This window comes from Oncorhynchus masou, chromosome 8 (genome assembly GCF_036934945.1).
Source record: "Oncorhynchus masou masou isolate Uvic2021 chromosome 8, UVic_Omas_1.1, whole genome shotgun sequence".
In the NCBI taxonomy this organism is placed as follows: domain Eukaryota; kingdom Metazoa; phylum Chordata; class Actinopteri; order Salmoniformes; family Salmonidae; genus Oncorhynchus; species Oncorhynchus masou.
In genome coordinates, this window is record NC_088219.1 from 20959810 (window position 1) to 20970715 (window position 10906).

Sequence of the window (10906 nt, forward strand, 5' to 3'; positions counted from 1 at the left end):
ATTGTATCCCCATGGTTGTCATTGTTTCTTATTTTAGATTGAACTGTGTGTCTTGATTATATCTGAGGCCGATGGCTACTCCCACCTCACTGGATCAAACGTCTGCTATACATCTCTGAGTCTAAGACAATTCAAAGACGTTCGGAGGGAGGACATTCTGGGGGAGATCAAATCATGCCTCTTGGCTCTGATTCGCCTTCAGAGAGCTTACACAAGGAATGATGTCAAGTCATGTGACTCTGGTCTGAAACGTGCAGAGAAGACTATTTTATAATTCAGTACTGGCCAGCCAATTCTATAAATGTGGATTTTTCCACAGTGTGTGGTCTGACAAATTCTAAGAAGATTTAGGGACAAAATAAATTATATGGTCATTTATTATAATTATCGGAGGTCATACACAAGTGCTTCTTTCCAGATTCTCATTCAGATTGTCTCTTTGTGTGGTCGATGAAAAGGCCTCGTGGATATATTGATTAGCCAAAAAAAACTGCAACGTACCATACGGTTTAATGAATCATTATTAATAGAAAGTGCCCAGTCCCCAATGGAAAACATTCCTGTTACAAAACTATGGGACAGTAAGAAACCAGATGCATTACTTTAGTTTGCTACAATCTGCCCCCTAGTGTAAAATGTGGGTATGGAAATAATATGGCTGCCTTTTAGTTTCAGGATATGTAAAATAAGATCTTAGTGTATATTTTTTTAATATATTTAAAAAAAAAGACATAGTATGCATTTTGATAGTGTCCAGCAATGTTGACTGTGGATTGAGAGATTAGAATGTATTGCGTTCTGGTGATTTTTTAAAATCTGGTACTGCAGTACAGTCGTGGTGACTGTGGTCAGTCATTTAAAAAATACATTTCCGAGACGACATGACAGAGAAAAATGAAAGCCATTGATTTAAGGTAACCCAACTATATATTATGTCCCTAGTGTTAACAACAGGGAAGTGTTTTCTTTGGCATACTGTAAGGGAAGATTAAAAGTTCCCGATATGTCCAGGACTTTAGGAATCAACGTGGTCATACTGCAATCTGAGGCAACATTGAAACAGTCCCAAATGAAAGAACAGAGAGACCGCAATGAGTTTATTGCATAGAATAACTGTTGCATAAATTCATATAGCTACGCTTAAAAATAAGAGCAACACATTGCCAAAAAAAGGACCAAAGGGAAAGAAGCTGGAATTTTTTGTTCAGTTTTTGTTTATGTGAGTGAACATCGCAATGACATGTTTACATTTTAGAGCTCCTGTGAGAAAGTTGATGTGCAAAGACCATTTTGGCACGATGAGGTTGCACTTTTGTCAGAGGTCATCCAACAAAGTAAGTGCTATTTATCCTAACATTTGCGTTCCTGCTGATCTGGCCAATGAGCTTGTTATTTTCTTATCGCATACTATAAGAAATAGGCCTGCTGTTGCAAAATCAGAATTGTTTTAAGTAGTCTGACTTTATAAAATTGTGCGTGCGTGTGTGTGCTCTCTCCCAGATTTATTTCCTGGGTGGGGTAATTGCAGAAAGGCATTGTGACTGTGATTATGTGTTTATACTGTGATGTGCTTTTGCAAGCCCTAAGCAGTCATTAGCAAAGTCCACACATCAGTGATTCTACCTTGATGACCAAGGTGACATAGTGATTATTTTACTAACTGAGGGACCTGTTGAAAATGTTTCATATAGAAATATTTGTAATTTAACTGGTTAGTTAGTTAACATGTTTAGTTTGTAGGCTACACATCTAAAACTCATGTTAATTACACCGCACATGCCTGACAGTTATAATAACGTCAGACAGTGCAAGAAAAACATAACATGGTTTTATATTATCAAACTCTGTAGTAGACCCATTAAGAGGGTCGGCGTCAAGTAGCCTATCCATCCAGTTGTTACGTGAGCACCATGCCATTCTGGGCTTGTCTAACAACGGAATTAGAAACTTCATGTGTTCAACTCCTCCTCCTCCCCACTCTTAGCGCATCTGCTAGACTCTGGACAGAACGACGTGAGGTTGCGTGGAGAACATAGCAATACTGGTGCAGGTTTTTCAGCATTTAATGTAGTGTAAATTAGGCTTACTTTGAAAAGTCATTGAATGTACTTTATTTTCAACGGGAAAATGATATACCACATAAAGTAAAATATTAGTAATTATCAGTCATAACCTATTTAGTTGAATTAGTTGTATTATGGGAGTGCGTTCATTTGTCACGCTTTATGCGTGTGCGCATGTATGTTTATTCGTTTGCATACTGCAAACTGTCCAATCTCAGCGGAATCCACCAGAGACAAGGCCAGGAAATAACCAAGCCGCAGGTACATTACGTCAGACAATACAATGGGCGCACAATGGTAAAGTTTTTAGCCTTCTGAGTCACGGCTCGGAATATCGACCACCAAAGCAAAGAGGCGCCGATAAAGAGCAAGTCCAAGAGAGACCTGTCACCATCATTAGCGATGGGGAAGCCAACAAACCCTCTGATTCATCGAGACCGCTTCCCTCATCTATTCACACAGTGTCCGGCGCAGGAGCGCGCCCGCGCTGGATACCACCTCGAGTTTCAAGGCCCCCTAGGGGACAGGGGCACCAGCAACAGGATGCCCATCCAAGTGGCCTTGCAGAAACGAAGGCCAATGGCACGACGAATGGGACACAGGACAAACCGTCCCCATCGCCGAGAAGAGAAGATATGATGGCAGGAGATGATCCTTACAACCCATACAAGACCTCAGATTCAGATAATCCTTACTACAATTACTATGACGTGTACGAGAGTCCCAGGCGCAGAGAGAGACCTGGATATGGCACAAGGTACCATCAGAACGGTAAGAATGGTTGAATTGGTTGGAATTTGAGATGCATTTGCTGCAGAATTATTTTCCCAGTACATGTAGCTTTAAAAAGATAAGTTCTGTGTTATTGTTTTTCTTCATATAACATTAACTTGTGATTAAGACAAATACATATCCTCTAGGTCTGCCTGATCTTGTGCCAGATGCATACTACATTCAAGCCTCTGCATATGTCCAGAGAGTTCCTATGTACAACCTCCGATGTGCAAATGAAGAGAACTGCTTGTCAAGGTACTATTGGAACAAACACTACAGATTTAAAGAGAAGGTTATTGTCCAATAATTTCATTTGTGTGAGTCAGATTGTGTGAGTTGTAACTCTTGAGCATTTGTGGTTTAAGTTTGCCCTAAATAGAATCCTGCTGCCAGTTGTAAGTGTCGACTGGTAGAATTCAACAAACCGTTTAAACACTCCTCAGTTTACATGGAGAAATCATCACTAGTCAAACGGGTAAACTCATTATCAAAACTAACGCAAACAACCCATATCCTTCTCAAAAGGAATCACTACTCGCTGTACCAAACCTTTCCCATAAATGTAAGACCAAACACTTTATTTAAAAGAAGGTATTTGGATTATAAATGCACTCTATTCAATTCTGTGTCCAAAGTGTATTCAGTTTGTGATGTTGTGTTGGTGTGGCAGTTCAGCCTACAGAGCAAGAGACTATGACACCCGCATGCTTCTGAGGTTCCCACAACGTGTGAAGAACCAGGGGACGGCTGACTTCCTGCCAAGCAGACCGCGCTACTCCTGGGAATGGCACAGTTGTCACCAGTGAGTCTCTCCCAGTCTGTCTATATGACTTTCCACCTATGTCCAGATCTGTATGTTTCTCTGTCTCAATCTGTCAGTTACACAAACACTGTATCGTTTGTGCTGTTCTTTCTTTTTCCTTCTCTGTCTTACGGAGTAGATTAATGTCCTTTTATTGATCATTAACATGCTGGTCTCATCAGACTCATTGGTCTGTCAAATATAGCATTGCAAAATTTTATGGTAATGTATTTGACTCCAATTTCCACTTCAAAATATTTGACTCCAAAACACAACTTGTACTGCACCTGAGAAATGTGATTCTGGATGTGTAGCCAGAACCTTCAGAGAGAGACGTCTATAACCTGTATACATTCAAAATATGCAAGTTCTCTTGATTCCATAGACGTCTGCATTTCACATTACCTCAGCCCATAGCTATGCTCTGAAGTAAGTCACATAATGTACTAACATCAAGTATGGGGTACGTTTGGCAGAGTTCCAGTTAACATATTGACTTACATCCTGTAGTTGGTTTTTGTACAACTGATTTGTAAGTCTCAGTCTCATTGACTGGATCTTGACCTGAAACCTTAAAAAATGCATTCCTCAGCATTGGAACAACATGTTTGAATTTTTCTACAGTGCATGTTTGATTGAATGCCAGCCAAAGTGATGACCAAGTTATTGAATCAGTTATTTTACACTGATCAACCTCCTTTGTCCTGATTCTCTCCAGACATTACCACAGCATGGACGAGTTCAGCCACTATGACCTGCTGGATTCCGGTGGGAGGAGTGTGGCTGAGGGACACAAGGCCAGCTTCTGCCTGGAGGACAGCTCCTGTGACTACGGATACTACAGACGCTTTGCTTGCACCTCACACACCCAGGTTACCAACACAACCTTTGTGGCTTTATGTCATGTTGACAATCCGACCCCAGGAAGATTAGCTGTCACCATTGCCGTCGGCTAATGGGGATCCTAATAATAAAAAAATAAATCATAAATGTCCAACCATGGATTATTTTCCTGCTTCATCTCGTCTCTCAACTAATAACTGGACAGTGCCAATTTTGATCTTCTTGAATGTCTAGATTGTATAACTAGTTGTTTAGTACCAGGGTATGATGTCCAGCAAAACACATACATGCAGTTAAATACTCTGCAGGGTTGGGGTCAATTCCATTTAAATTCCAGTCAATTCAGAAAGTAAACCAAATTCCAATTCCACATGTTCCTCATTTAAAATAATTGAACATAAATGGAATTTCAATGTTCTTCTTGAAAATTACTGGAATTGAAATAGAATTGACACCTACCCTGATACTCTGTCATGGCATGTAGGTGCTTCTTACTGTTGTCTAATCAGAGGTTTCATGTTGCTCCTTTGGTTATAGGGCCTTAGTCCAGGATGTTATGATACCTATAACGCAGACATCGACTGCCAGTGGATTGATATTACAGATGTGAAACCTGGGAACTATGTCCTGAAGGTTTGTCACAAAAACAGATGACATTATTGGCACTTTGTAGCTGAACACTGTCACACATTCCCATACCATCTCTAAGAAGAATTTCTGTTGTTTTTATGAAACGCTATGAAACATTTGTACTTCTACTCTTTTTTGTCTCTTTTTGTGTTTTAGATCAGTGTGAACCCCAGCTATCAGGTTCCAGAGTCTGACTACAGCAACAACATTGTGCGCTGTGAGGTCCGCTATACTGGCAACTACGCCTATGTGTCAGGATGTCACGTCTCACAGTGAGTCTTGACATCCCTCATCTCATTTTGCATAACATTGTGCATGCTTTTTATAGTAGGAGTCGGGAGTAGGAGTAGGTCTAGGAAACCAGCCCAAGTTTCAACACATGATTACTCAGCATCTTATTCACTGTAGTGTGCCAGACAGTAATCCTTTATAAACTTATTGTGACCATCTAATAATCAGAACTCACATTACAGGAAATATTATGCTGTGTGTTTTGCTGTATGTGCTGTATGTGATGGAATTCTTTATTTTCTTCTCAGCTATTAAGAGGGGGATGTCACTCTCCAAACCACTGAGAAGCAATTCTGTGAAAACTCCATAGCAGAAAATGACAGAAAATTTGTGGATAAAGCACACATGGATAACTGCAATTATGTAAAAATGGCCATACTCTTACCAAATTGACAGTTGACCAATTTTTCCGGTTAATGTAAAAAAACAAACTCTTTAAGGGTAATTTTATTCCTAAATTAAGCATGTTTTTGTAAAGCCATTCTGTATGTTCAATGAGGAGGTAATAAAATATGGATCTAATTACTTGATAGGTTTAGAATTAAAAGTATAGCCTCTATATTACATAGCCTATAGTTGGTTTTAAAAGGTCTAAACCAACCAATACATTGAATTTCAGATGTTAAAACCCCACCAAAATTCGAAATGACTTGTTTTTTACATATCAATTACAATATTCAGCACCACATTGTATGGAATCCATCTTCAGCTTGCTTAAAAAGCACAAAATGTAGCGCATGGTGAGATACAGTTATTTTTTTAACCATGGCATATTTCCCTCATCGTTGTATGTGTTTTACGTCAAACATATCATCACTTTAATCCACTCTTTCTATAATTATTCACATTTGCTTGCTATAGCTTGTATGTTTACAACTCAAGTTCAAGGTCACTTTAGATTTTTTAAATTACATTAAAGGGTTTGAAAATTGGTATATATTAGCAGTACACAGATCAGTTTTTTGTAGGCCCAGGAATCAACTTCCAAAAATGAAATTTTTGCATGAAATTAGTTATCAAATGGAAAAATATTCTCTACGCCCCATGGCAAAATGTGTAGAATTGCAGGAATTTTGTCAAGAGGTGGGCCACTAAAATGTTTTGCTCACAAGTTGCCCATCCCTGAGTAAAAGTATTTTCCATATAGTACTGGATACTGTACATACTGTGCCTGTGCTCTGAACCAAATATTCAAACAGAATTAGGATTCATTTGTTTTGTGAAATGCTTTTACTTATGGTTAGTCTGCGAGCTATCTCTATTGTCCTGTTTTGTTTGATATTTATGCAATGATAAAGCTCATATAACTGCACCGTTTTGATGTATTCCAGGAAATCTACTTGAATAAATCATTGTGACATTCATTGTGATTTTGTTTTCTTATTTAAACCCTCGAAATATATTGTAGCTGGTTTTCACACAGTTGATTAATTTGAGATACAAATTATGTTGGTTAATTGATTAATGAGGCTCGCGGTCGTAATACCTCTCCACCCAAGTAGAGGGCAGCAGTGTGACTATTGTACTTCCATACGCTACAGTCAAAACAAGAAGAAGAATCCATTTCAGCGAAATTAACTAGCTAGCTGGCTCCCAAAACTTCCATATGTGTTTACAAGTTCATATATATCGGGGCTTCATGCATTTAGTGTTGGAGTTGTTTTTCCAAAATGCATAACGTCAGGATTTTCATTCCATCGTTCCGTTCAGAGGACAATCCGATTGAGAAAGGGTACACGGTAAGAGATCTTGAATGTCCTCTGCACCAGTAACGTTAAGCCTGTGCAAAAACCGCAGAACCACAATCATAGCATTGCAGGTTTGCAACACATGGTTGAAAACAAACCAAGAGTATCTTAGCTACTTCAATTTGGACAATGTTAGCTACTATCAAGGCAAACTTGACGTGACTAGAGTGGGAGTAAAGAAAACCCCGGTTGAGAGCGATCCATTCTAGGAATTTTGACCAGCGACCTTAAAAACAGATTTTGACTGGTAGTCCTGACAGGGTGTGAAACTCCCGACCGTTTCATTTTGATAACAAAGTCACGAAAGAGCAGTTTTGTCCAACTAGCGTATTGTTTTAAATGGCTATGACTGTCAAATGTGAATTTGTTCAAATCAGGGTCACGTCTGTCAGCCTGTACGTTCACATTTATTTAACATTTCCTAACCATGACTGTGGTTCTTTTTCATCTCCAGGTCTTTAAAATCGACGTGCTAATGAATGGCAGACAGCATACAGTGAAGAAGCGCTACAGTGAATTTCATCACCTCCATAAAATAGTGAGTTTTTGTGTACCATCGATTATTTTCTGTCACGGCCATGCAAAAGACTGACTGACTATTCTTGGTGCAAGAACAGAGCCCACTTTACTTTCTAAACATATATTGTACTCTGCAACATCCTGAGCCATCATTGTCAATGATATTGTAAGGCTGGTCTAGGTTTGTGGGGTGATAATTAGTGGAATCGGCTTGAGCTAGGCTTCTAAAGACTCCTCTACCCTCATCCACAGATTGCCATGTGACCATGCTCAATTTGATATTTGCTTCTTTCAGCTGAAGAAGAGTATGACGCCTCCTGAGATACCCTCTAAGCATGTACGGAACTGGATTCCCAAAGTTCTAGAGCAGAGAAGACATGGTCTGGAACTATATCTACAGGTAATGAGAATGCAACCACAGGGCTACATTGACTAGATATTCTGAATCCACACACTCTCAATCTTTTGTATTAATAGGACCACTGACCTTTTTCCCCTGACTACCATTTGCTTTTGTTTTTCTTGTGTCCGTTATTCCACAGACTATAATTATGGAGAATGAAGTTCTCCCAAAGATATTCCTGGATTTCCTCAACATCCGCCACTTTCCCTCACTGACAAAAACAGAAAGTTGTGGGTGAGTTTTTATACAATGTGTCCTATAAAAGTGAGGCTACTTTTATAACATCTCATCTGGGAAAGAAAATAGTTCCTCTATATAATATCCCCAAACTGATTTTCTATCTTGCATTATTTGTCTTTCTTTAAAGGTCATTTGAATCTGAAGAGGCAAGGTTTGTTAAGTGATTTTATGTTGATTAGATTTGTAGTAGTGAATGTGTTGTAGGCTAACTTGAAAGTATAATGCCAAAATGCAAGTTCAAATTGCTAACTATTCTGAATAATCTTGTCAGAACATTGGCTTTATTAGACTTGTGAAACTTCTCCTTCTCCTCTCTGGTCTCTCTCTAGTAAACTGACCCACCAACCAGCAATGCTCTACCATAGAGACCCATACATGCTCCCGTCCTCCCAAGGTAACATATATCTTTACACATCTTCAGGCTGCCCATGAATATACATTCAATATGGTTGCAATATTAAAAATCTATTTTGTCATATTTAATCAAGTCAAGTTTATTTGTCATATGCACCGGATACACAATGCTCCTCCTCAATAATGCAACAAATAAGAATATTTAAAAAAAATAATACAATATGTAAATAGAAGCTCATTAGAATACAAATGTATCTTGTAAATACAATAATCATTTGAAGCGGGAATGTAATATTGTATAGAAAAAGCAGTTTTACTTTGCTTTTTTTCTCCCCATAGATACATTTTCAAATGTTGTCATAGAAGGAGTGATACATGGAATATTCTTCCCAGACCTTCAACCAAGGTAGAGTTACTGTATGCCAGCTTGGAGGACTTACTAGTAACTCATGAAGAGAAAGAGAAGATTAAGAAATGAACAGCTTGTATGAGTCAATTTTGTAAACATTCTAATAGTTGTGTGTGTTTATGATATAATCTTTTGTGGTTTGTTTCTGTGTTAATGGATATCTTGATAATATTTGAGATGAAACGACTCATAGAAATACATTTTCTGAATGAGTGTTATTCAAAGATGAACACTATCATGATGTTATGACAACATTGAAGATGATGCATATATTCAGCCTCATGGACCCACAGGCTGTATCCATCTGCTAATGGTCTTTTCACTCAAATGAAGGTGAGACCTTGAAGTTTTACACGGTGAAATAACATTACTAGGTCAAACACTTAACTCTAATATATTAGCTATGAATTAATGAAGGGCAACCGATCAAACATTTCAAACATGTGATTAAAAAGCTGAAGTATAAAAAGGGAAACTGAACTTGTGCTGTCAGTGTAATAAGATGTCTTATGTTGGTCTCTGCCTTATCTCAACTTTGAGTGTGTCCCTTTTTATTTTAAAGAAGATCAATGTGGTTCGTTGTTGCTCTTTTTGAACGTGGGACTGCTGCTGTAAACTTACAAGGCCATTCACACGCCAGTCAGTTTTGATCCAATTTAAAGTGACTGACGCCGTACAGATCTAAACTCCTCGTGATGCTGTAGTGTTCCGCATATGGTAATGCTGTGTGTGTAATTGATAAGCCTCATACACAGCTGATGCTTTTTCGTAGTAATAAGTTCAGCTTAGTTGGTCTGACATTACTTTGCGCTTGTCATTCATTAGACAATTATGGATGGCTAATAATAAAGACATGAGGATGGTCTGGACTTTCTATTGACGAGAGTTCTCTGCCATCCTTGATATTTCTATCCGATGTGGTCTCTGAATTGAGACCGGGCGAACATTAACACACTTAAAGCTTGAATCCTTTATTAAAACAACAGTGGTAATCCTGCATCTGTTTCAGTAAAAAGCTGAGGGATGGTGCAGGAGAAATGTTGCCACTCAAATTCATAGACAGAGCTATGGATGCAAGGACGGACCATCTTTGATATCAGCATTCGTTTTAACTATATTTTGAGGATAGTTTGTTTACATTTATAAACATTGGATTAAAACAAGCTTATATTTTGGGTTCTGATGGGTACGGCTGTCAGGCATTTTTAAGTTGTATTTTTCAAGAATTAATTGGTATGTAAGGGATAAACGCCAACTTTCAGGACATTACCTTGGAAATAATGGATGATGCAGTCCCTTCGAGGTTCATTCTTCCAGGGTAATGTACAGAACAGAGGTGTTTACTCCGCTTATACCACAGTTGCCAAAGAAAACAATACTAAAGCACACATTTTCTAGGTAAAAAATAGCATGTTTGAGTATATTTTCATTTTGATGTGTGATTTCACCTGGTAATAACTAAGGATTCTAGCTTTAAAGTAGAGGATTTTCCATTTGTTAAATGAGAAGTAAACTTGGTTTAGTTGAGCAGTCATGTATAGAACTGTCCACTTCAACTGAGAAAATCATGCCTGTGTTGACAAATCATGCCATTTTTGTTTTGGTATATACTTTGTATATGTATGTCCTGTACAGTATGTATCTTGTGCCATGACACCCGACCAGTAATGATAATGTAGCACTTTAGGCAGAGCACAGTGATCTGTAAAGTATCATGATTAAGACTGATGGCAATAAAGCATGACATTTCCTTCATGGTTTCTTTTTTTCCTCAAATAATTTCCCCCATGTTTTAAGGTTTACAAAAATCTGAAACATGCATGGTCATTA

The 10906-nt window shown here is 38.3% G+C and overlaps 2 protein-coding genes across 3 annotated transcripts; both read left to right on the plus strand.

Moving 5' to 3' along the window:
* The first annotated feature begins 1965 nt into the window (after nt 1-1965).
* Nucleotides 1966-6767, plus strand: loxa (lysyl oxidase a). The gene is made up of 7 exons (XM_064971923.1): nt 1966-2834; nt 2984-3092; nt 3508-3639; nt 4358-4511; nt 5020-5115; nt 5269-5384; nt 5652-6767. The coding sequence occupies exons 1-7, from the start codon at nt 2198-2200 to the stop codon at nt 5656-5658; spliced, it is 1251 nt and encodes a 416-aa protein (XP_064827995.1). The 5' UTR covers nt 1966-2197; the 3' UTR covers nt 5659-6767.
* A 182-nt stretch (nt 6768-6949) lies between these two features.
* On the plus strand, nt 6950-10840 carry LOC135544376 (sorting nexin-24-like). 2 transcript variants are annotated; one of them, XM_064971935.1, is made up of 7 exons: nt 6950-7142; nt 7606-7689; nt 7966-8070; nt 8213-8307; nt 8441-8464; nt 8643-8707; nt 9007-10840. In XM_064971935.1, exons 1-7 carry the CDS (start codon nt 7074-7076, stop codon nt 9075-9077), a joined length of 513 nt encoding a protein of 170 aa, XP_064828007.1. In that variant the 5' UTR covers nt 6950-7073; the 3' UTR covers nt 9078-10840. The 2 variants fall into 2 exon arrangements, with proteins under 2 accessions (XP_064828007.1, XP_064828008.1); XM_064971936.1 differs by lacking the exon at nt 6950-7142 and adding an exon at nt 7223-7412.
* Nucleotides 10841-10906: the final 66 nt, after the last annotated feature.